This window comes from Sinohyriopsis cumingii, chromosome 11 (genome assembly GCF_028554795.1).
Source record: "Sinohyriopsis cumingii isolate HCF-2022 chromosome 11, ASM2855479v2, whole genome shotgun sequence".
In the NCBI taxonomy this organism is placed as follows: Eukaryota; Metazoa; Mollusca; class Bivalvia; order Unionida; family Unionidae; genus Sinohyriopsis; species Sinohyriopsis cumingii.
Genome location: NC_142971.1, coordinates 69925319 through 69952751, shown reverse-complemented (window position 1 = coordinate 69952751; position 27433 = coordinate 69925319). Strand labels below are relative to the sequence as shown.

General features: G+C 33.0%; 1 protein-coding gene and 1 long non-coding RNA gene across 2 annotated transcripts in view; both read right to left on the bottom strand.

Annotated features, from left to right (window-relative positions):
* Window positions 1-1994: 1994 nt before the first annotated feature.
* LOC149788658 (uncharacterized) lies at window positions 1995-6952 on the bottom strand. The gene is made up of 2 exons (XR_016424417.1): window positions 6311-6952; window positions 1995-4333 (listed from the first exon to the last, which is right to left on the bottom strand). It is a non-coding gene; the product is annotated as an uncharacterized LOC149788658 (long non-coding RNA).
* Window positions 6953-13293: 6341 nt separating this feature from the next.
* The window catches only part of LOC149788657 (toll-like receptor 4), a 28353-nt gene continuing 14213 nt past the window's right edge, over window positions 13294-27433 (bottom strand). Inside the window, exon 2 of the mRNA XM_089975744.1 lies at window positions 13294-17193. Coding sequence (XP_089831870.1) covers window positions 14609-16234 — 1626 coding nt within the window. The 5' untranslated portion in view covers window positions 16235-17193 and the 3' untranslated portion in view covers window positions 13294-14608. The remainder of the gene's footprint in view (window positions 17194-27433) is intronic.

The window sequence follows — 27433 nt, the reverse complement described above, 5'->3', positions numbered from 1 at the left end:
TATATATATATATATATATATATATATATATATATATATATATATATATATATGTAGTTTCGCATATATAATTTAAATAATATTTATTTTGATTTGTTTGTCAGTCGTAAATGATTTACTCTATTAAATGCTATTATAATATAAATGTATTTACTAGGGATGCTGACCTTAATTCAAACTTAAAAAACAAGCTATATCTTTGTTTTAAAATTATTGGTTGTTGTCAGGGTCATCTTGGGAATTTAGGTTTTAGATGTAAATAAAAAAAATTGTTTTCTTAGAGAAAATGATAGGCTTTCGTCAGGGTAACACTGGAAGGAGGTGAGTTTTGACAGCTGTTTGGCTTCTAGAAACTTCCAAGAGATGATCACGTGACCCGTGTTTATGTTTTAGAAAGCCCATATAACCTCTCTTTTAGAGAATTAATTTTAGTACAAGTCGGCCTGTTAAAGTGTTATGTTGTGCTGTTAGGAGTTATTTCAAATTACTTGGATTCTAAATGATTAAATTTGTCATCTTTTGGAAAATATTTGTGCTCATTTAATATTGTGGAACAATAACAGTTTTCTATTTTAAAAATATTCAGTAATCAGAAACCAGAGTGATCGTTATTATTTCTTCATAACGTTAGACTTCAACAATACGGATTTCACAATACGACATTGTCATCCATTCTTGATTATACGTAATGATTCAAGAGTGGAATCAGAATGACATTTTGTTATTAGGATTAAACAAAAAATGTTTCTTTGATAATTATTGGCTATTTTTGTATTTGGGTCTATAAAACTGTAAATTTCTATTTTGTTCTTATTCTTACTGCAGTTTTCCACTGAAATAAATTATAATTTTTTTCAAAGCTTGTCGAAGAAGAAAGTAAGGCACACATGATTTTACAAGCTAAACCATAGGACTATATTGAATAAGGGCCATTTTCTGCCCCCGTTTTTATGGGGGAAAAAAATTCTTGTAAATATCACAACTCTGTGGCTTATTGCATTATTCGATGTACAAATCACCCTATTCTGCATTAAATATGCACATAAATTTCTTTTTCATACCAAAATACGACCTTTGAACATGGTCTGGTATGGGAAATTTAAAAGAAAATGCTACATTTGAGCAACTTGAAACTAGAAATAAGATATAAGCGCAGGCTTGATCAGACAAGGTATTTACACTGATTGATTAATTTTTATTAAAATTTTTAGGTTCTCGTAATAACTCATGTGTTCACGTTTGCGCTAATCACTAAAAATTTTAAAAAATTCTTGAATTTTGCTGCCTATGTGTCAATGTCGTTGTTTTCCCTGTTGCACCGTACCTGCCGAAGTATCGCTACGCGTGAGCAATAAGACCCGCATTTCTAGAGTGCGCTATATTATTTCCTTCATTATTATATTAGAAATATTCCGGGAATAATAACGATTCAGATATTTTAAAAATAATGTTATCCATTCTTTATCACTTTCTTCATTTTATCTAAATTGCATTGGGAACAAGAGTTTTCGAAGAGGCGCTGAAGGGGCACGTTTGCTATGTTGAATTCACTATTACAGCGCAATTCCGTACATGTCATCTAAATGAATCTGTCAATTTTCTGCTGCAAATAACGTTTACAACCTGTGTACTTTTGCATTAAATATTGTTAACTGTGTCTCTCTTCGTATAGTAACAATAGCAATTCTTTAAAATTCTATCATTAAATGTGCAAACAGCAATTAAAAGTCTGCAGTGCTATAAAGCAGCTTGGAAAAAAATGTCATATCCATAATATACATATATTACTAACAATGTCTCAATAGCTCAAATGGTTGAGCAGCTTTACCGGACACCTAACGCACCATGTTCAAATCCCGCACGCTGCAATTTCTTTTTATTCTTTTTTTTCTTTTCTTTTTAAGAATTAATATTCATAATATCAGCAGCTGTGAATTTATTTTGGAATAAAATTAGAAAACGGATAAATAAAACCAACAAAAAATAATGCACAATTGAAAAATCAATTTAATTTTTATTTCAAGCAAGGTAACATTTTTATCAATATGTTATTCATCTAAAATCGAACATTACAAGGGTGGCCAATCATGTCAGCTTCAGAAAAAATGGTTGTGGAACCAATGTTGCGAAGCGGTTATTCTTCCATATTTAGATATTTTTTCATGCTGAATTTTTATCATATTTTCCGATACTCTCGCCCATAACAAGAATCATCGTTTAAAGAATGACATAATTTGTTTAAACTTGCTTACTACGCTAATGATGTTTTTAACAATTGCTAAAAAAAATAACATTTGCTAAAATTATAAACTGTCCAAACAGTGGGAACAATGTCCACAGTCCCGATGGAAGCCAATCAATTATGATTTTGTAACTTAAAATAATATTTGCATTACTTCCATGCCAAAATACCTATTAGTTCAATATACTTATCTAATTACTGCAAATTTATTGCAATTACATTATGTCTTTATTTCATTAAAAGAACACCTCAAAACTGTCTGAACTTAATTCAGGTATAACAAAAAAACAAAATAAAATGCCATAAAATTTACAGGTGAAAGTCTTTTATTCAAAGTATAACTTGCTTGAATAAAAGTAATATCACTAATACTACTACTAGCAATAATAAATAATAACAGTAGCAGTCAATTTATAACAAAATGCAGCCCACATACCTTTTTTCGTACAGGAAATAAACAATGTGGGGGATTGTACTTACTAACCATAAAACGTATATATCATAAAATATATTAAGACCAAAGTGGGTTAGAAGTACAACATGTTGGCCTCTATTATACGTCATAACTGATTACACAATAAAATTATTATACAAAACATGAATTATGACACTTATTATATAATAAGCTGACTTGTTTGTTTTTATATACTCGACATACAATCTGTTTCAAGCTACAGTGTCAGTGGAAGTTGTAGGCTTCAAGTACCAATATATAATAAATATGATTGCCTAAGTGAATAGTTGCAAAATAATGAAAAGTAACCATAAATGAGTGTTATATAACACTTTATGTCATATGTGATGGTTTATTAAATGGTCTAAAATCAAAATGTTGAATTAATTTGTACAAAAATCTGAAATGCCTAAAGCATATCAATGTTTCTGGTGCTACAAAAGGGTAAAACCATCAGCTAGAACAAAAGTACTTACAGGCATTCTAGAAAAGCATACAGAGGAATTACAGCAAAAGGCCTGTAACACAAGATGATGTTGTTTGCTCTAGTTGCTGATGTAAATATTACAGACATCTGTCAGTCAATGTGATCCAGATTTTCAGCTACCAACTACTTCAAGTGCTGCTTTAAAAAGCTCACAAACAATTCAACTACAAATTCCATCAACACCAAGAACACACAGACGTTGTGTTGTATGTAAAATACCACATGGGCATCGAAATCATCTTGTTAATGTCCCAATCTGTGCCATTACCCAGTCTTTTGTAGAGTGTGGTATATTTATAAGTTCATACAGTAGATGTTGCAAATTTCATATGGAAAACTCATACTTTTGTTATGAAGCCTTACAATCTATCAGTGCAACATAAGAGTTTGAAGACTTTTCAAGAACAGATATTACCTCACTTTTACAAAATGTGCGCGAGTTAATTAAAACAAAGTCATATTTTAACTTTGATGTTCCTTCTTCCCTGTCTGATGATGACTACTTCCATCTTACTAGCTTGAAAAGAGATCAATTCTTGGAAGTGTCTTCTTTTTTGAATACACTGCGTAATACACATGGTAGATGCACGAGTAAAACGGTGTAAGTTTTTTGACAAAGTAGTGCCAAAATACACTTGTTCCTCATATAGGTGATTTCCTTAGAATTATCTATGCATTAATGATAAAATTTTGACCACCCCTGGCCAACATGGATCCATCAACTGCTGAGACCGCAAGAAGGATGGTTGAACAAACAAAGGAACCGAACAATGTTCAAATCCTGAATAAGCGCAATATCTACTTTAAGATGGATGCATCAACTGATAAACTGACTGATTTTCCCAGGCTCTCAGTTGATTACCTGCGTTACATCACTATGGGCATTTATCAAGACAAACAGGCTACAAGCTATACAAATGAACATCTCACAGATGAGGGGCTTTATGATGTTATGGTATGCATGGATTTTCCAGGCCTGTTACATGCAAAAATCCAGTCTCGCCACTCCAGAAAGAAAACACATTCACTGTGGATCCAATATAAGCCTAACGATTACACGGATTTCATCAAAGGATGGTACTGACCCTGCAAGGTTGGTGCTCAGGTTGTAGGGTGTTGTGCACTCATGTCAAGTGTCATGGTTTCTGGGCTGCAAAACATGGGAAAATGATGAGTTGACAACGAGAAAATCACTAACTTGTGATCTTAAGGATGCATCATTTATTCCAGAATGTGAAAATAACAACGGTAAATCAATTGAGGAGTGATTGCTACACCGCGACCAATACACTCATCAATAGTAATCTGGTACCGTTTATATATATATATATATATATATATATATATATATATATATATATATATATATATATATATATATATATATATAAATATGTGTGTGTGTGTGTGTGTGTGTGTGTGTGTGTGTGTGTGTAAAAATATATTTTTATAATCTGATTGTCATCCATATCAAGATGTTTATATTATTATGGCATGTCATTTGGGTGATAGTGAGAAAGCGACAATGATAATACATTCCACATTTAAATAAATATAATATATATTTTTAAGACATGCTCTTCAATTATTTAGCCTTTTAATGTTTATGTGTAACTGACTAGTTTGTTTTTCAAAACTTTTTACCTTTGATGACTGTGCAGTCATGGCATTGGTTCGGTCTATAGAAAATGGCAAAGGTGTAGCTGACTACATCCAAGTTTCTTGTGATGTGTTGCCTGTATAATAAGCACTGGAAATAGTGTTACTGTATAATTTGTGGCCACCTCCCTTGGTGTCTCTATGAGGGGTCAAAGGTTAAATGGCAAGTAAAGAAACAGTTTATCTTCTCACCCTTGTGATTGCAGGTGTATATAACTCTTATTATGCAATGTTGTGGTTGGATTGATATGGATGTTACAAGCATCAGGATTTGCGAATAATTGTGTTTAACTCCTAACGTTAGGTACAAATTATTTATTCAGTGCATTTCATTTGAAATCTACTATTGTGCTTCACTGACATATTAATAAAGTGTGTTCTCGCCATTACAGATGTCACAGCTAAAACATAACAATAAGATGCAGTTTTGGGGTGGGGTGGGGGTGGCCCATTTACCCATTACCATTCATGTTTTACAAAAGTACGCAAAAGTTACAAAAGTGTTAGTGTAAGGGATATTACATATTGCTTGGCATTCACATTAAAATGCGAACATATTGATCGCTGTTAATGCCTAAATATATTAATAGCATTCAATAATATTAAACAATGATTCAAATAAATCAATAACACGAAACATCGTTCCATAATGTTAATTAATATGTTGGAACATTTTTTATTATTTTATGGTTAAGTACCTTGTTTATATGATTTTGTCTAAGATAAATCGATATGGAATAGTTTAAGAAATAAAATTTTATTTGCAGAGCTTTATAACCCAAAAATAATAAAAATGTATATTGCAAAATTTAAAACTGAGTGAATAGTTTTTGACAAAGCAGTATCTATGAGAAATAAATGGAAAAGATTACTACTTTTCATGTCCTTTTTTAAAAGTGTGTTGACAACCTGTAACCATGGCAACGGATTTGCTATTAGTTTTGGTTAACTGCTACCGTTAGGTAATGTGTGTTTAGTGATTGCATTACTTTTATCAGATGTTTCGTCATCTCTTGCTTGCATAGATTTATTTTTAACAAGTCCCTGAACTTCCAGTTATATAGAAAGCCTTACGGTGAGATGTTCGCAATATTTTTGCGTAGGAATACGGAGAATACGTCGGCCTACATGTATTATAGTACTTACAATATTTAGGCACAAAATTGCCTTTGAAACCATTGTAAACTTATAAAAGTCAATGAGATAATGTGACTAGCTTTCCTTTAATGGTATATATGAACACATATTCATATAACGTTATTTAATTCGTTAAAATGTTTGTATACGTTTTTGAACTTCTTCATTGCCCCCACCGAGGGCCCCAGTTTTGAGTCTACAAAGAATTGAATATAGGTATCCATGTGCGGAGGAGGAGCAGGAGGAGGAGAGAGAGAGAGAGAGAGAGAGAGAGAGAGATTATAGTCGTATATAGTTATTTTAAACGATGAAAAGGTAGAAAAAAACTTACATTGACTCGTTTTTCATCGAAGTTTATGTGCAAACTTGTCCCTAAAAATTCTTTAAAGCTGCATTCATTCTATGAATCCCCGAATCTTGCACGATGTAAATCACCATCTTTGCCGACTCTTAAGTGCTGGTAAATAGCATTTGCAAAAAGAATAATAAAATGATTGTGTTTCCATTTGTTCGTTATAGGTATATGTTCTTTATAAACGTGTACATCCTCTCATTCCACATACGACAGCATTCAGTGTAATGCAGTATTCCCGCGTTGGTTTAAAACTAGACGCAAAAGGTCTAGAGAGTACAAAACCTATAGTCTGTTTCTTTCTTGTGCTTTCCCAATACCATTACTTCTAAAACATATTTCACAGTTTTCAGAAGTTCATTAAAAGTGCTGAACCAATAGTTTAATTTTTTTTGTCGTAATAATGTCCATATATCTTTACGTATGAATATGTAGTTTATAACTAGATTACAGTTTGACTATAGACTACCTCAAGGGGTGTGGGAGACAATTTATTGAATTTTTTTTAAAAAAAATAGAAACACAGTAGTGTATGTGTTATATAACATGAAAATATAAGAATAAAAGTACAAAAATACATAAAGAACACTTGTCATTTCCATTTAAGGTAAGAAACCCATGTATTCGGTGAAGAAGTGAACATATAGGCCCCTGTTAACGCCTCCTTTCCCGTCATATTCAATAATATCAAACAATCATTAAAATAATTCAATAATATTAAACACCATTCAATAATATTAAACAATATTTTATTGAGGAACAGTTTACTGAGGAACAGTTTTTGTACTGTATGATTAAGTACCTTTTTGTCAACGTAGTTTAGAAAGTTTTCAGTTGATGTATAAGTTCGATATTCTATTTTTGTCTACTATGGACCATTTTGGAATAGTTTTAGAAACTAAGCTTTATATATATACAGCTTTATAACATCTAAAATAATATAAATGCATGTTGCAAATTTGAAACTGAGTGAATAGCTCATGGAAAAGCAGTATCAATGAGAAGTAAATGGAAAAGATAACTGCTTTTCATGTATTTTCTGATAGTGTTTTGACACCTGTAACCATGGCAACGGACACATGAACACAAAACTGATGTCACAAATAGCTGTTAACCACCTCATATGTACATTATACATAATATAAGGACATTTGGAGAAAATGGCCCTTATTCCATATAGTCCTTAGAGAAACAAAGACAAATGCAATCACAAGAAAAAACAAATGCAGTTACAATATGAAACAGAGGAGAAAGAGAGACAAGAAAGAGATAAAGAAAGACAACTATAGTTACGAAAAGAGCAAATGCAAATGCAATTATATAAAGAAGAAAGAGAGTAAGGGAGGGAATAAAAGTTTAGAAGAAATGGATCTGGCAAGTGAAACATACTTCAAATCCCATATTTAAGTCTTGGTCTTGCAAAGAGTATTAAATTTGTACCCCTTTCAGAGAAAAAGAAGTAGACGCATATTTTACTCGTTTTGAAAAAGTGCCTGAAAATGTGAAATGGCCATGGGATCATTGCAAAGTGTGCTCAGTAGTAAAGCTGGTGATATTTACAATTCACTGTCGGTTCAGCAAAGTGGTGACTATGATGTTGTTAAAGAATGCATCCTAAGGGGTTATGGCTTATTCCCTGCATCTTAGCAACACAAATTCAGAAGCTATAGAAAAGAAGCTGGACAAAAACATGTCGAATTTGCTAGAGAAAAGGAACAGTTGTTTGATAGATAGTGCATAGCCAAGAAAGTTGAACGAGATTATAAAAGTCCCAAACAGCTTATATTATTTGAAGATTTCAAACACTGTGTACATAGTGACATAAATATTTTCTTGACGATCATCAGATTGAAGGCTTCGACAATGTTGCGCGTGCTACTGATGAGTATTATTGAACTCATAAAATTCCTATTGTAAATAAGACTTCTACTCAACTGTCTTATGGCACAGAAGTATTTATGCCTAACACAAGCCCTTCTAAAACTCAAACTGGCACAACTTCTCAAAATCACACTTCAGAAGAGTTCGATTCAAGACGCTTGTTAGTTACCACGTGTACCTATTGCAAGAAAACTAAACACGTTATTTTTATTCCTACAAATTGAAACATAGGCATCAAAATCAAGATAGAGCTATTCCAAACTGGTATTATTTCTAACAGGTCAAGGTCAGGGTCATGCATTGAAAGCAATACATTTGTTAGGTCTAATAAACCTCAGTCTGATTTGATTATGGAGAATTATGAACCATTCATATCGATGGGTTATATGCCAATCTTGGGTGATTTGGGGAAACATATCCCTATTAAAATTGTAAGGGTCACATAAACGTCTCAGAGTTTTTTAGTGTCAGGTGCTTTGCCTTTTTCTGAAAAGTCTTCTTCTAATGAGAGTGTTCTTACTCATTAACCGCTCCGGTGGCCTAGTGGTTAGAGCGTCCGCCTCGGATGCGGGAGGTCGTGGGTTCGATCCCCGGCCGAGTCATACCAGAGCTTTAAAAATGTACTAACAACTGTTTCGCTTGGCGTTCAGCATTAAGAGGTTAGTCTTAGCACTGGCCGGCCTGGTGTCAGGATAGTCTGACTGGGTGGGACATCATGCTACATGTCTGCGGCATGATGCCCCAGCGCTAGACATCACTATAAACTGCCACATTGCAGACATCGTAGCGATATGACTGAAAAATTGTTAAAGCTACGTTAAAAATCAAAATCCCATCACATCACATCTTACTCATTAAGTAGAGTGTGGCTTTGCTAATGTTCCTCTCCATTGTGTACATTTGTCATCATACTTAGTTTCAAGACCCGTGATGGTCAGAACGGTCTGTTTTACCCGTTGAGGGCATTCATTTATTACTAGGCAACGACCTAGCTGGATACAATATTGAGGTTAATCCACGTGTAACTGACAAGCGTTGCTTGGATCATAAAGTCGATCCAATTGAGAAAGAATTCCCTAATTTATTTATACCTTTCATAGTTAACAGAGCAATAGCAAAGAAATCTCGTGATAATGATATTAACAAGGAACGTATTCCTTTAACTAACACATGCATTGGTCAGGCTTTTGATGAGGTCACCTTCACTCCTTGTTTGGATCAATCAGAAGACATTGATCTCAGTGACGTTCATTTCACGACTCATTCTCTTTATTCTAATCAGGGTGAAAACGGAAATAGATCATGTGATCTTCTGTTTGTTTCAGAAGGCCATTAGTGAAACTGAAGCTACTGAATTCCTTTCTGTTATTTCATTAAAAATGGAATTCCTATGAGAAAAGTAAGACCTCCCGTTGTACCTGCTGATGACGAATGGTCCGTGAACTATCAAATTGTAGTTCCAAAACCTTAGAAACATGATCAACTTAGTCTGGTCATGAAAGTTCATTAGCTGGCCATTTAGGGATTAATAATACTTATCACATGATCTAAATCACTTCTATTCGCCAAAAATCAAAAGTCATATTCGTAAATGCTGCAAATCTTGTCATACATGTCACATGGTAGGTAAACCAAATCAGAAAATTCCCAAGGATCATCTACAACCTATTCCTGCCTTTGACGAACTATTCAGTATAATTATTATAGATTATGTCGGTCCCTTACCTAAAACCAAGTAGGTAACCCATACCAGTTGACCATTATGTGTGCGTCAACAAGGTTTCCAAAGGCAATTTCCTTGAGGAATATAAAATCTAGAACAATAGTTAAAGCTTTGATACAGTTCTTAATCAGTTTGGCCTATCCAAATCTGTTCAATCGGGTCAATTGTCAAAGTTTAGGTCTGGAACTATAAAGCCTATTATGCTTACATTTTGCATTCAGCAACTCAAGTAAAAAATTAATTTATGGCTTGACAGAACTATACCGGAGAGAAAATTTGAGTTTTGTAATAATGAAGTTCTGTCTCTCTTGCTCATTCATAACATTTTTCTACAGTTTTGATATTACGGCCCTTACAAAGTTAAGGAGACGAATAAGTTAAATTAAATATTAGCGCTCCTGGGTTCTACATAAATATAGGAGTACCATTAGATCGAAAGATATATCCAGGTTAAACATACAATTAATTTAGTAGTACCTGTCCCACTCATTGAAGATATAAATGAGGAATATCATCAGATTCCCCTAAGACTTAAGTGACACATCGTCGGAATTCAGAAATTATGAAATCTCTGGACCAGACACTTTCACATTTGCAAGAGCAAGAAAAAAATGAACGTAAACAGTTATTATTTGAATATGAGCACTTATTCCCAGATGTTCCTACAACGACAAACATAATTTTCCATGGCGATGATATTTTAATTCCAAACCTATCAAATAATACCCGTACACGATGAACCCACTCAAACAGGAATACCTAAAAACTAAATTCAATACTTGCTGGAGAATGATTTTTGATTTTATAGAGCCCAGTAAAAGTGACTGGAGGTCACCATGCATACTTGTTGCAGAGCCAGGTAAAACTTTCCAAATGTATACTGTTTATAGAAAGGTGAATAGTGTGGCACAAACAGATTCATTTCCATTACCAGGAATCGATGACTGTATTGATAAGAAAGGTAATGTCAAGTATTTACCAAATTTGACCTTCTGAAATTATTTTAGCAGATTACACTAACTGAAACAGCAAAAAAAAAATTGACATTCATGACTCCAGATGGCTTTTATCAATATAAAGTAATGCCGTTTGGGATGAAAAGATCGCCAACCCTCATGAATATGATTACTTCTGTTCTAGACAGTTGTGATGCTTACATCGAAGATGTCATCGTCTACAACGACACCTGGAAATAATATTTATCAACAATTAGGAAATTCTTTGACAGACTCACATTTTTGACAATTAATTTATCTGAAAGTGAGTTCTGCCGTGCTATTGTGACTTCCATAGGACACATTTTGGGACATGGACGAGTTAAACCTATAGTTGCTAAGGTCAAGTCTATCTCTGAATTTTTTAGTAAAAAGCGACTGATGCGATTTTTGTGTAATGCCGGACACTACCGAAAATTTTATTCTAATTTTTCTATAATTGCTGAACACCTGACAAATTTATTGAGAAAGAAAAACATATTCCATTGGACTGAAAAAGGTCAGGAGGCTTTTGTCCAGTTGAAAGCCATATTTAAACGTGCGCCAGTTCTTACAGCTCCAAATTTCAGTCAGTCTTTTAAACTATCTTTTCATGCCAGTGATGATGAGGCTGAAACAGTTTTGATTCAAGAAGATAAAAATGTTATTGATCATCCAGTGTTCTATTTTTCTAAGAAATTAAATAAGCACCGAAAATATTATTCAACAATCGAGAAGGAATATTTGACTTTGATAAAGGCACTATACCATTTTTAAGTTTACCTTAGTTCAGCTTCTTCTTCGAATGTTGTATTTAGTAATCACAACCCCCCTTACTTTCATCCACTAGATAAAAAAAACACTACTAAGGTTAGGTTTCTTGTTAAAGGAAAATAATCTTGATATCAGACACATCAAGCAAAAAGATAATGTAATAGCAGATTTACTTTCCCGTGCATAACAATGTATGACCCCATACATACTGTTCGTAATTCATATAAGCACTTCTTATGTTTTTCTTAAAATCATGTACAATTAATCTATGGCAAAAGGAACGCCTTATATAAATCATTTGTATGGGGGAAGGAGTTACATATATATGATTTAATGCATATTTTTTAAAATTTAATTCTTTTTCAGTTTTTAGTTTTTGGTTTTCATATTTTGCTATTATAATGTAAATGTATAAAGTAGAGATGATACTTTGTCAGGAAATGGTTTGACCTTGATTGTTAGTATTCTAAACACCAAGTGTTGGCCTATATGTTGGCTTTGATTCAAAATTAGTAAACAAGTTTTATCTTTGCTTTCAAATAATTGGTTGTTGTCAAGGTCCCTTAGGGGCTTTAGGTTTAAGATGTAAACAACTTGTTAAATTTTGTATTTCTTAGAGAAAATGATTTGTTTTCGTCAGGGTAACACTGGATGGACGTTATTTTTGACAGCAGTTTGGCTTCTAGAAACTTCCAGGAGATGAAAACGTGGCCCTTGTTTATGTTTTAGAAAACCCATATAACCTAAGTTTTAGAGAATTAATTTTAGTGAAGTTAAGCGGTCAAAATGTTATGTTGTGCTGTTTGGAGTTATTTCTAATGAGTTGTTTGCCGTCAGTTCAAATTACTTGGATTCAAAAGGATTAATGTAGTTATTTGTCTAGAAAATATGTTTGTTCATTTAATATTGTGTAACAAGAACGGTTTTCTAAACAATTAATTCAGCTATCAGAAACTGGAGTGATAATTGTTATTTCTTCAAGGAACTTTATATTTCACCATCATTGTCTTCCATCCTGGATTCTACGTCAGAATTCTAAGATGAAATCAATAGAACATTTTGTTATTAGGACTACGAAGAATTTATTTTAGATGATTCGCGGATATTTTCAGAATTGAGTCTATAAAACCGTATGTTCATAGTTTGTTTCTCATTTTTACAGACTTTTTCAAGGGAAATAAATTATAAAAAATTATGATTTTTTTGAAAGCTTGTCGTTTTCACTCTTTCTTATGGTACTGTTTATTCAAGCCGAAACATGTAGCGTAAGAATATATATATATATATATATATATATAGATATATATATATATATATATATATATATATATATATATATATATATATATATATATATATATATATATATATATATATATATATATATATATATATATATATCTGTGTGTGTATGTGTGTGTATTGTTCTCTTCTTGACCTCATGTCACAATTAACATTTGCTCTAAACAAAAGCATCATGTTTTGCAATGATCCTGATGTTTAAAAAATTAAAATCATAACCTGGATGTCACACAGGAAACTTAAAAACTGATACCGAAATATGCATATTTACTTCTTCTCTTTAAAATAATACTGAATTTCAACGCATATTTATCAAACAATATTTATTTTACAATCAATAAAAAAGTAAGTTTGGGTCAAACAGAAATGAACTCAGTTTCCGACATGGTCAGGTCCAACAAACAATGTTACCTTATAATACCATGTAATGAAATGCAAAAATAAAACTAACTAACAAGCAAAGCAAATTATATGTTCATAAGATAATCACATTAACATAAAAAATCATTACCGAGATGGATTGATATATAACTTGCTAAATCTGTATTAATATATGTTTTCTTCCATGCACATGCATCTTATTATTCCCATGTACATATCTCTCTGTCATGAATATTTTTAGGACATGTTTTTGAGGTTGGTTCTCGACCGGAGATACTTTCTAGGGAGTAATGACGTAGGCTTTTAAGCTTCTTTGACATGCAGTTATACGATGTTTTTGTAATCCTAAATGGAACTGTTCGCTATTTGAATTCACATGTTACAGGACGAAAAGAATGAAAAATGCCTAAGACAACAAGAATCATTTAGTACTTTCTTCAAACATCCAAGCGAATTGATTGATTTCATTTATTAAAGAACAATTAGTATCAAAGAATTTAACATCGTAATACTAAAGTGAAGTGAACGAGAATTTACATTAATTCTAACATTCTAAATTCTATTTGCGCTGTAATATTGAAACGAGTCCAGTAAATGGACTAAATATTATCTATTTTTGTTAACAGTGGAATGCAATATTCGTTTGCATACATAAAATAAACTCGAGCAAATCATATTTACTGCAAAGGCGACATTTAATATAATCGTTCCATAAGGGTTTCACAATTACGCACAACGTGAGCGAGATAATGTCCATTGATATCCACATTCATCATCGGAAAGAACGCCATCGTTGCTGGAAGTATTGGAGGAAATGTACCTGCAATGCTTGGCGAACAAAGAATATTGGTGGTGAATGCAATTAATAAACAGAGAGATAAAACTCATGAAGTATGATAGGGATAAAACATATGAATTCTTATATATTTAAATGTATTTCATTGCACCAATTATTATTTAAGTCATAGAAAGTTTCTTTACAGTCCGTGTAATTTATGATCGATTGCCTTATACTAGAGGCCGACAATTCTAAATATGAAGCCAAATTTCTCTAATATGGCTAACTAATGCATTTGTACCACTTATTCCTTTTGTTTTAGCTGGAAGTCAGCCTGAAGATTTAGGCCATTTCCATATGCTAACACTCAATTTTCGACAGGGATATTTCAATAAAAAAATATAGTAACATTTTCATAATTGTAATGAATTATGGATGGTGCAGGGAAGACAATGGTATGTGTACTATGCCATTCCTTCGACCATAGGATGTTCTTCAGTAGGGGTGATAACATTTTGTCTCCAATAGTGTCGAAACGATTCACTTGTTCCACGAATTATTCCTTCACAAATTGTATTCCAGGAGGGTCGAATGACAAATTGGTCTTCATTATCTGACCAGGTTCCTCTGGTGTACTTCATTATCAGAATTTGTATTGTAGGATTTGCCCTAGATGTGTCCGTATGCTGCTTCATTAGAATCACAACGTGCCTGCGTCTATCTACCGCAGCAACACATTCTTCCTGGCTCCAGTGAGACTGAAGAAATGCCGGTGTTATTACAGGAACTACGACGAGACTTTCATTAATACATCGATGTATTTCTTCTATGATTCGTATTCCAGGAACAAAACTATCCGCTCCAGTGCATACAAGGTTCCTTTCTGTGTTGAACGTTTCACTGATATACCTATTTAATGAAGGCAAGATGTTTTCGTCTACGATTTGAGAGTCTTGACTGCAGTATGAAAGAAATACAAGAAATTTTAAATCTGCGTTCTCCCGCAGAATTTCTTTCTTGAGGTTTCCTAGGTCCTTGTTTAGACGTGCCGATTTATGTCTACGTTTGATCATAATGGCGAAAGTAATTATGCTTATTATTAGTGCAACTAATAACCCAACTCCAATACCGATAATACTTGGAAGCCGGCAGTTTTCTTTGATCATTTTAAAAAGTTCATTGCTTAACAACGTTTCTTTATTGCCATATTTACATACCAGTGCTGTCCTATTGACCATGTCAATATCTGTAAACAAAATCCATTCCATAAATACTAGTGTGTCACAATCGCAAAGGAAATGATTCTCAAATATATTACTCATTAAATATTGTGGAATATCTGAATGCAATTCTTCTAGTTGGGTATCTTCGCTTGCGTTGTATCCATATCGGTACCTCTTTCCTATAAGACTTCTATCTTGGAACTGTTTGAGCAAAATGTTCGTCATAGCAGTTCTTTCATTGCTTACAGTGTCTTGCTTCCAAACTAGTCCCTCGAATTGTTCCCAGAAGGTTGCAGGTAAATTTTTCAGCCGATTGTTTCTTAAATTAATTAACTTTAGATCTACTGCATTGCTGAGATCGATATTCAAATATGAGAGTTCGTTCTCACTCAGATCAAGTATGCGTAGCTTTGAATTGGATAAGAATATATTTGATGGCACGAAAGTAAGAAGGTTATTATGTAGTATAAGTATCTCAAGGTCATTATTTTGGGAGAACAAATAGGAAAAATCGTCCATATCCTGCATCTTGATTAATAGGTTAGAGGACAAATTTAGAATTTTCAGCGAAGGGAAACTGTTAAAAAAATGTGGCGATATATATTCCATATTGTTACTTGCTAGGTTCAATGTCTCCAATGCATGTAGACGACAGGCTCCAACAACTGTAATATTTAAAAATCTTATGCTGTTTTTGCATAAGTCTATCATTTTGGGAAATTTGATGTCACAATTCTCAAAACTGAATCTTACATTAAACCTTAACTGAGCAGCTGGATTTACGATACCCTGAATAAATACATACACTGAAGCTGGAATATCAGCCACTTCTATCAGGTGTTCCCCTTCCATCATATAATCCCCCATAATATTATGGGAATCAGTGAGATCCAAAAGCTCAATGTCTTTGATTAACGATATAGGGAAATCTTTCTTCCCCAAACGCGAAACCGTTGTAGAATAAGAAAAATTTAAGTATTTTATATTTGCGAAAAATCTTGCACCATTGCATGTTCCACATATATAACGTTGACTCGACTTATATCCAAATACATAAGATTCTTTCTATGAAGAGTTTTTGAAAAGTTATCTCCCAGGACAACATGCCGCTTATAAAATTGTATTTCATTTAAAGACAGATATTTCAGATTGTTCAATTTATCAGTTAGTGCTGCTTCTACTATATACAATTTTAGGCTTTTGTTCCCATCCAAACGAAGGGCTTGAAGATTGGGTGTAGAATTAAATATATCGGGATCAATTAGATCGAGATCTGTACATGATGATATAGAGATAAATTTTAACTTTTCTAGTCCATTAAGAAACCCGCTTTCAATACGTTCAACGTTAGTAAATTCAAGAATGAAAAGCTCTGATACATTAGGCCATGTTTGATGGTTGAAAAGTCCATCGGGGAAGGAATTGTCAATTTCATTTGTTCCCATCAACGTAACCTTTTGCACATTTGTCGGTAATACAATAGGAAAATCTGCATTGCTGGCGATATTGTTGCAGAGATAATTAATTCCATCCTCAGTACAAGTTGACCTTGCTTCAGAAAAAGGTATAACATACACTAAGATACATATGTACACAATTAGACTACGTTCTATAGCTAGTAGATCAAGCTTTCGAATGGCGATGGAGATGAAACTTAAATGTTCACGTTCTGAAAGAAAAGGCATGACGGAAATGATGAGATCAATTGTATAGTCACCGGTAGAACCTATATTGTCTTATCATTTTGAACGTTCTGGTTCCTTTTCTCGAATTAGTTTTCTTATTATGCTGACGTTCAGAGGCGCTTGTCAACGAGTCAGCTTTTCCTGAATAAGAAAAAATATTTAGATGGAAATACACTATTATAGACATATAGTATTTTTCATATTCCATTTATAAAATGTATTCACTGTTTTGGAAAAGAATTTTGATTTTGAACTAAATTTCGTTAATTAGCCAATTAAGTTCATGTTCTTCTTCTGCCTGTAAAAAGCTAATAAAAGCATGTCGGGGACAGATTTACAAAGAACGTTAAAGAGGTTGTACTTAGAAATTATATGGCCCCAAAATGAAAGTCGTATATCTATTTATATCATCCGATTATCACTATGTATCGTTACACATTTGAATTTTCATACGGCTTCATATGATATAAGAACTACTTGAGTAGTTTCAGATAGAATTCATTGATACAATGATGATAGGTTGGGCAAAATAATAAAACTCAGTTCAAGGATTTCAGGATGAATTATCCCATTTTCGTGCCGATTGCAATTCAATATTATGGAAGTAGAATACAACAAAGGAGGACTAAGACTCCTTGCCCCGTACATAGCCCTTTTGGTTAGAACCTATCTGAAATCATTAGATTAACAGATATCGATAAATAGTGAAAGACAACATGCTTAATAAAATTTAACAAATATTTTTCCCCCATATTACAAAGTATAAATGAAATCCCATAATATTCTAAACATTACAGTCACATAACATAATAATTTAAAGTCCTGAAAAAATGCAGTAAAAGTCCACAAAAAATCCCCATATTAATGTCCATTACGTGTCTGTGATAGCTATAAAACAGTTAACACGCCAACAGTCTTTTGTTGAATCACAGAAATATAATTCCAGGTTTGAATATAATATAAATTTCAGTGAATGTCTCTATCTAAGAATTTTATCAAATGACTTTATTATTCCAAGAATAAACAATCAATTGAATTCAATAATTTCATCTAAAACTATTCAATCAGAAAACTATTGGTCACACCATATAGTATACAAATTGAAAGTTCTAAATGTTAATGTACGAATGACCACGTCTTCATAATCACAAGTTTATATAGTTCTCTAATTGATCTTAGTTCACAATTAACATGTTCTAAAAAATACATAATCTCTAATGGAAAATAACCTTCTGGAATGGTCTTGTTGTTTACTAAATTAAAATCATAACCTAAAAATTTATTTGGGAAAGTCCAAAAACCCTGACACAAATAAACATATGTACTTCTTCTTTTGATAATGATCCTGATATTATGCCCATAAACATAGATACTAATTTAGTTGTGTATTAGTTGTTTAGAAAAGAATGAAATAAAATAGGTCAAACAGGTCAACCAGAAATTAACGCAATGGTTGACATGGGTCAAGTCCATTATGCAATGTTATATAAGTTGATTCTAAACCTCCTACATGTTATTAGAGGAATCTTCAAACCGTTAGCGTTTTATGAATACAATGGTGGCATTGGTAAAACCCATAGTTTTGCGTGCAACAATATTAATTGAAATTACTCATGCAATAACTTATAATCCAAATTGATCATACATAACCATAATGCATTTGTGAAGCTCATCAGGGTTTTGTCTACTAATGAAATAAGTTTAGAACCCTATTTAATTTACTTCATCCAAGTTCGCACTAATCGAAACGGAAGATATTTATTTCATATATTGTGATATATACAAATGTATAGATCCTTTGCATGCAATGGAATCGTTTATTGCTGTGTATCCTAACCTGACAGGCTATTCAAAAGCCTGTAAACGTTTTCTGTCTGGAAAGGTGTACGGACCGGATTATGATTCAGCCCAACATTATGCGTATAAAATCTGCTTTTATACAACAAATATAACTGTGTTGCAGATCTGAACGGAGAAAGTATAACGTATTCAACTCTTGCTTTATTCCATGTACAAACCTCGTTAAATACAAACATTGCAAAGAGGCAAATTGATTAGAGAAGACATTGTCTCAAAAAGATTGTTTTCATTCCATATAATAATGAATACTTTGTATCAATTTGTATTGAAAGTTCACACGCAATTGCAGCCAATAAGGTAACTCATACATATAGCCTATATAAGTGCTATTTTCAAAATAGTATGATACATACTGACGTACACAGTTTGTTTAATCCAAATGCGTTCCATTTTGAGAATAAGTTATGAGCAAAAGCCAGGTTATATACGGTTTCAACAGTTGCAATAAAGGTGTAATTTTACTAATTGAATGTTTGCTTACCGTTAAGAAATATTTATTAGCATCAACGATGTCTAATACGATAATGTCATGGTTGAAAATAGCCGCCTCGCCCATTGCTAATTTCCATTACTAACCTAACTCTTATATATGTCCAATTATGAAACTAGATTTCCCTTATGTTATTCGTACTTAATTTTGCTTGTCAAATTGTGAGATATTTGTTTGACTTAGGTTAAGAAGAACACAAACGAATCTTGGTAGGTACTAAGCATATCGTCATAATTTTCCTGATCTGAAGTCCAATAAAATCATATTAAGCACTTGGAGTGAGCGAAGCATTGGACGATAATACAATGTTGTTCCATGTATTTGAACATTTTGAACTGTTTAATACAAATCAGTTAGTGTCAGACCAATACATACTTCTGCTTAAAAGGAATTGCATTTTATTTGTTCCCCAAAGTTATTCGCCTATTCGTAAATCTCTGATGTATGTGTGGAAGGCAGCATCACCCAATGTTAGGAATAACGACAAGAAGCGCAGCTCTGTCCTAATTATGAGTAAGTTCCTTGGGAAAAAATGTCACTAGACAGCGTCAGAGCCTTAGTCTTACCGTAGTTTTATGTTGCCATACCGGTATACGCCAGCAATTTGTACGAAGGTCAATGACCGATTGATATACATGTATTATGATATGACAGGGATTAATAGTAAGAAAAATGAGTGTTTTGAATGATTGAATGCAATACGTCAGAAAAAGAGTGATTTTACGTAACATCTAAATACAATGTTCATTTGAAAAAATATGTTCATTACGTGCGTGATGTAGGTAATACGAGTGGAAAAGAAGTTGAAAGTTAATTATAAATAGTGCCATGCAATTTTGCTCTCCGTTTGAACGTCTTTTCAGTTGTCAAGAGTTTTGAAGTTTCTTACATGTCGGAAAATGGCTGTAGAAATTTCGTTAAAGCAGTGCAGATTATATACCCTTAGGTATTATATAGTGCTGGTAATTCGCAAGTCAGTACCGGGTGACAGAATGGTACTGTGATTGTGAAAAAATGGCTACCAGTTAAAATAATGTCTCGTGTGTTTCAGTTACGTATCCTAAACATTTAGCAGTTATGCTATAAAAAAATAATTAACAGCTATTAAAATTCCACATCTTCTTGTCCACCGTTTATGAAGTAATGTATAGCAACATAGAGACTGTGTATGGTGATCACGAAATTCCACTGAAACGTATGAATAATACTCTTAGTCGCAGGATTAATTATAGGTTGAAAAATAAAATCATGAATAAATTGAATATAAGCTTTTGTTCTGCATATACTCTTTTCAAATAAAATAGATTATGCAGTATTGGCACAACCTTTTATTCTCCTACACAATTGACTAATTTTAAAAAGAACACCATCAAAGATATACAAAAGGTACAAAACTTAGTCATTTCATTCAATGAGTTATAATTTTTGTCCGGAATGCAGCCAACGGATCCCTAATAAACTCCCGATGTAAACGAGCCGACATACCGATCTCTGTCCTTTCATGGTCTCCTGAACGGTTCGTTTTAGCAAAAGCTGTGAAATTTGTGTACAGTTCTCATACTTTTTAAACAAATTGAACAAAGAAAATTCTTGCACATATGAGCTCAAAACAGACGTATTGCCATTCACATGGACGGTAAACTACTACAAAGATGTTGCTGAAATAAATAAACACTCTTATGCGAATTTGACTTACTAAAGACGCTCCAGATTGATTCAAAACGTAAATAAGTTAACATTGTTTGAGACCACCAGGCAACTATCAGGTTAGAACTTTTACAACAATAAATGGCATTACTAACTTTTTTAATTTTGTATATCCTTAAAGCCTTTTGCTACGACATATATAGCGCGTATGCTCTTCATGGATGGTATGAAAACACCTTGGGCAGTTCTGAACAACATTGACAATACTATAATAAGTCCTAAGATCAGAGTTACTAAGAGTCGGCATCAAGATAAGATAACAACTCAAAACAGGTTCAATACATTTTGGTAATAATAGCGAACAAATTATGATGATCACCAAAGTAAACTCTTTGAAATTTTTATATGCTCTGCTCACAGGACTTTCTGTATCTTCTATCAGTCTCTTTCTATCTATCTATCTATCTATCTATCTATCTATCTATCTATCTATCTATCTATCTATCTATACATCTATTTATCTAATCCTAAATCGAGGGATAATGTCTTGATATTCTTAAATAGATTGATCCTGATTTTGATTAGTATGAATCTCCATCTCGCCTTGCAGCGAATAAACAATTATAAATGTATTTTAAGTTGTTTGGTCTGGTTTATAATAAGACATGCGCACTTTTAATGATAAATCATACTGAGTCAGTGTAAACAGAGTGCACTCTCACGCATACACACCACGTTGACTCATGCGGCCTTCTTTGTACAAGATTCTCACTAGGATTATTCTGCTCGCTCCTCTGGTAAGCTACTTATTCATCCATTATAGTTGTATCTTCTGGTGGTATAATTAAAGTACATGACAATATATAGAAATTAGAATTACGTTTCACATTACAAACTAAACGGCAAGAAGCAACACGTACCATGGGTGTTGGTAAAGAGGAATATTTATTTCCCTCGAAGAGATCATTTTAAGCAGAAACACAACAAAACAATCACTATTTAATGCAATTACAAAGAATATGCATGAAGTTGATATAGTTACATGCATGACTCAAGTGAACGAATTAAATCAAACAATGATGCAACATCGTTGCTTAATATATTACGTATTTCATAAAATTATTCACGCTGCAATACATATTTTAATTTAGTCAATAAAATAGTTCAGTAGACAAGCACTTTGCATGCCCCTACTTTGATATATAAATTAATTTAAAAACGCGACTGCTGTAATGTTTTAACTTAGCTGTGTTTTGGACTTTTTGTACTCTGGACTCCTCCAAGATAAAGTGCTTTTAATTAGTAGAAAAACTAGACTTAAATGTACATGAATCTATACCTAAAATGTTACTTAAGCCTTTATTTTGCCACTCAAGGTGGGAAAGATAATATTCGGTGCCGGTCGCTACGGGCATTTGTACAATGTATGTAGTTATATCATAGCAAATCGGTCTATACCTGTCACACTTTTTTTCACATGTATTCAATATAACATATTTACATAAGCGACTTTAAATGTAGAGGCTCAACCATGTGATTAATTGCGCACGCTCAAATTACTTGCTATAACAATACCGATGTAATAGGTTGAAAAATGACTCTGATCCCTACATCAACAAGAACAATAAGAACAGCACCAAAGTGCGTCGGGTATGAATGTGAACACTTATTTCAATAGCCGTTGTGTTTTATTAAGAAATGAAAGGACTTGTATATAAGTAGAATGGCTAGGATAAATAATAAAGTCTTGACAGAAGAGGTGGATATTGCCTGCTGTCGAAATAAATCAATGATCCCATGTTGGAAGAAATTGCTGTATTAATACTGCCTTTTATTTTCACGGCCTATTTTGAGTGCAATTGGAACTGTTCTTATCTTTCATTACTCTTACAGTTTATATACACACATATATATGTATATAAAATCTTCACATATTCATGCTTAAAAAAAGAAAATTTAATTTACGTTCGCGCATTTCGCAAAAGCAAAAGTATAATATCAAGCATTAAGGTGTTGAAACATGTACATACGTGTTCATGTACGTACCCTGAATGTTCTATAATAGGTTTCAAGAAAGATTGTATGATATTAACATCACTAGTAATGTGTAAGCTACATGCGTGAAGCAGAAAATAGATGTTTGAATTCACTTAAAAATAATTTTTTTCATTATAAAGATGAATTCTTTTAACTCCGTTTTGTGTTTTAACAAATTAAGCCATTATGACGCGTAACAACAAAACTCTGTTACCAGTAACTTTAACACGTCTAATAAATAAGTTATGTCAGGTTTCCTAAATGAAAGCTTGCGATCTTGCAGCTAGATCGGTTATTATGAAATTCGTATATAATGGAACAGGTGATGTCTAGCAATTCTCTAGTTAAGGTGACAAATCATCTCCATGACAAGCTTCTATCAAAACCGCTTTTTAATTCATGTAATGTCTAACTCAGTTCATGTGTTGTCAAATAACGCATATATATAACCGAGTTCAATATTTGCATATCTTTATACAAACTATAAGGTTCCTTCATCATTTATGTATTTTTTCTCTCAAGGAAATTTGAGCTTACCTCCCTGCACTCTTTTAATCCTCTTCCCAATACAATATGTTAATTACCTCCCTATTGCATCATAATTCATACTCTTTCCACTGTGAAGGCATATTTTTCTCAAAAATGTTTAATTCGCTTTTGAACAGACAGGCTTAAACTGTTTTGAAAACTTTTTTTTTTTTCGCGGTAGGTTTGGATGTTCACTCAACTGTTATATTAAATTTTGTATTGCTTATTGGCTTCTTTCTCATGATTCTATGCAATGTATGTTAGTTACAATCAGAACAGTGATATTTTTACTGAAATTTAAAATCACTTAGTTTTGATCTTTCCTTAGTCCCATATATTTTAATTTCACATATAGTATAGCCTGCAATGTTTCGCAATGGGGACATTGACACAGTGGGAATGTGAACATTCACACAGTTAAACACGCACAAAGTCACTTGTACAATTAATGAATACTAGCCATGAAAACCAACTACGTTAAATAGTTTAGATGTGTCCAAATCTTGGTGTTATATCTCTTACTAATGTCAACATATCCTCCATCACATTTGATGGAATAACTCCTTGACCCTAACGTACTGTATATTCAATGGTAATTACTTGCATTTGATGTGTCATAAAATTGATCATTTAATGTCTCGATTGTTTACGCTGTTCGGGCTAATGAACAAAGTAAAATGTATCACATGTTTATCGCTTTGTTTTATCAATGCATTTAATAAACATGTTTTAAATCGATTTGGAAGAGAAAGACCCACTCTACTGTATATTTTAGAGTATCAGGGCCCATCTCAAAATTACCTTATCTCTCTAGTCTCTCGCTCTCCACCACAACGTTTGAAAAAAGTTGCCACTTACGACTGCCAGCTACATTAATTATGGTCACGTAAATTATATGAGAAATGTAGGAAAAACGACTTAGTTTTCGTTAGTGAAACACCTGTAAATATGAACGTCGAACGAATAATCGCAATAATAGCTTTGTTCGATGGAACCGTGTATTGAACTTGAATTATCCAGGAAATCTCATTTTAATTAAAGATCAGAATATATATGTTTTACAATGGGAGATATATAAATGGTTGAAAATGATAGCGTACTGCTACATGCATGAACAGATATAAGATCCTTTTACAACTATGTTTAATTTACAAGAGCAAATGTACGTGCGAATAAACACAGTAATGGTTTACGTCATGCTCTGATACATACACTATATACATTTTTGAGTTTTATTACATGATTGTACAGTGTTATTTTCATGCGTTTCATCGGGGACTATATTAATAGCTTTTATTCTAACTTAAATAATTAAATATCAGCCGGTAGACACAGTATGGCTTCAGAATGTTCCTGGATAGCTTGTATTGTAGACCAACTACACATTAGGGAGACCGTCATGAATTTACAAACTCTGGGTGTATGTGCAACTATGAATATAAATATGTGACACGTGGTCCATTCATTACAAGGTAAGTGTTCACTCCAGTAAAATTCATGGTTCATACAGACAACAAAATGACACAATAGTAGCGGGGGGGGGGGCGAACAGAGCAAAGAGCACTTTCAAAAATAAAGGTTCTACAACAAGCATTGTTCTAGCAAGGGCTGATTTGACAACACAAACGTTTCCATGATGATTAGAAAACGTTAAAGAATTATGGTGCTGTAGTTGGTGTTTATTTTTAATCCAAATATTTTGTCAATCTATGATAAAACAAAATTTATCATTATAAATTAAAATCATTAATATAGTAATATTCATGGATGTCGGAGAAGCATATACTACTAGATTAGCACGAGAACGATTAAAAACAATAAAGAAATATCTTCCAGTGAGAGAATATGTTAAACGAAAAATACGAGCAGTTGAATAAGCAAAACAAGGTTTCACTGAGTCAACCGAATTATTATTTGGACCTGTAACTAAAGCCACCGAAAAAGCTGCAACGGCAACTGAAAAAATCCTTCTAGGAAATATTGAAGACGTTAAAGAGATAAAAAGAGGTATCCTTCCAATGTTAAAAGAAATTGAAGAACAAACTCGATCTCAAGCTGTAGCTCAAATTGTTGATCAACCTGAACCTGTACCTGTAGCTCAACCTGTACCTAAATCTAAGGATTATTATGAATTTTTTTTTTAGCGCGAATGGTTTAAATGAATTATCATTATCAAAATTTCCACTTAATATCCCTGATGATTTTGAAAATCTTGGCGTTTTTGCTTATGAATCCTTTCCACACAGGCACAGATATTTAAATCCTGATGTTGTTGTTGCTACTCGTGATAAGTGGTTTGATTTAATATACAAAGCAAGACAAGGTATTATTAGGATAAGTAAAGAAAGTAATAACTATAAATCTTTTATTGCAGGAACAGTAAAAGGAAGAGAAAAAACACAAAACCTCCACCACAAAAAAAGATAGAAATAGAACCACATGAACTATTTACTGACGATACTCTTATTGATATTAAAGACAAAAGTAAATTAATTGATATTGCCACGTATGGTTACAAAGATAAAGAAAAATATTTAAAACCTAAATTTGTTAATAGTATCGGACTAGGTGATTGGATTACCGCGGTATATTTTGCATCTGCAAGATCGGCTATCATGACTAAAGACGTAAAATATCAAAAATTTCTCGCCGATTTGAAAAAAGCGAAAGAAACTCCACCACAAGAAGAAACTCCACCACAAGAAGAAACTCCACCACAAGAACTAATTCAACCGCAGGGACAATCAACAATAGAAGGCGAAGTACCTACAATATGTTTTAGTAAAAAAGCTTTAGAAAAAATTAAAGATCGGGATGAAGTAGTTCGTATTGCTGTATTTCATTACAAAGAAAAAGAAAAATATATATTACCAAGATATTCTGCTCTGATCGAACATGACTGGATTCCCGCGTTATATTTTGCTCACAAAATAGCAGGATTGATCTGGAAGATCCAGAATATATAAATTTTAAAATTCACATATATCGAATAAAAAATTGAGCTGGTGTTGAACAATATCCTGAAGCTACCGGTAGCGGTTACAATTCTATCTGCCCTGACAACGTTGTCAACGATGTATCACGATTAGAAGATCTTATTGGAGGAAAACGAGCTGGAAATAATTCATCAGAAATAATGAACGAGGCAAATGATATCTGCCGAAGATTATTTAGCGGCGGCATCATGGATATCAGCATTTGCAGGAATCTTATCGATACAATCATTAACGATTACAGCGACTAGTTGTTAAATGCAAAATAATTAAATAAGATTATTATGCATACAAATTATGGCAAATACATCCCTTTTAGGGAGGTAAATGCGTTGTTAGCCATGTACAAAGTTACTTACGGTACCGGATTAGGTGATACCGTCAAAGGTTTCATTACAAGAGTAGCTCCTAAAGCCGGACCTATCGTTACACAATTATCAATGAAAACAATGGATTTTATTCGTGATAAATCCACCGCTGATATTGGTAGCGCTGCCAATAAAGCATTTAGCATCGTCAAGGACAGAATATTGAATTTAGTACGACGAAAACAACCTGTCGCGAAATTACCAAGCACTGCAGTGATGCCCAGCGATGTCAGCAAGGTAATAAACGATGCAGCAAATCAAAAATTAGCATCGTTGATAAATCAGGGAAGCTAAATAATAACTACAAGTATGATATCAGGAAGCGGTCTTAGTTTTAGAAGATACCATTTACAATAAAATGTCTTCGCGAGTATCTAACGCTGCTTTTGACATGGATGAACCCTTAAGCAAAGACGAGTCAGTGCGCGATTATCAGTATTATTCATATGACGCACTAA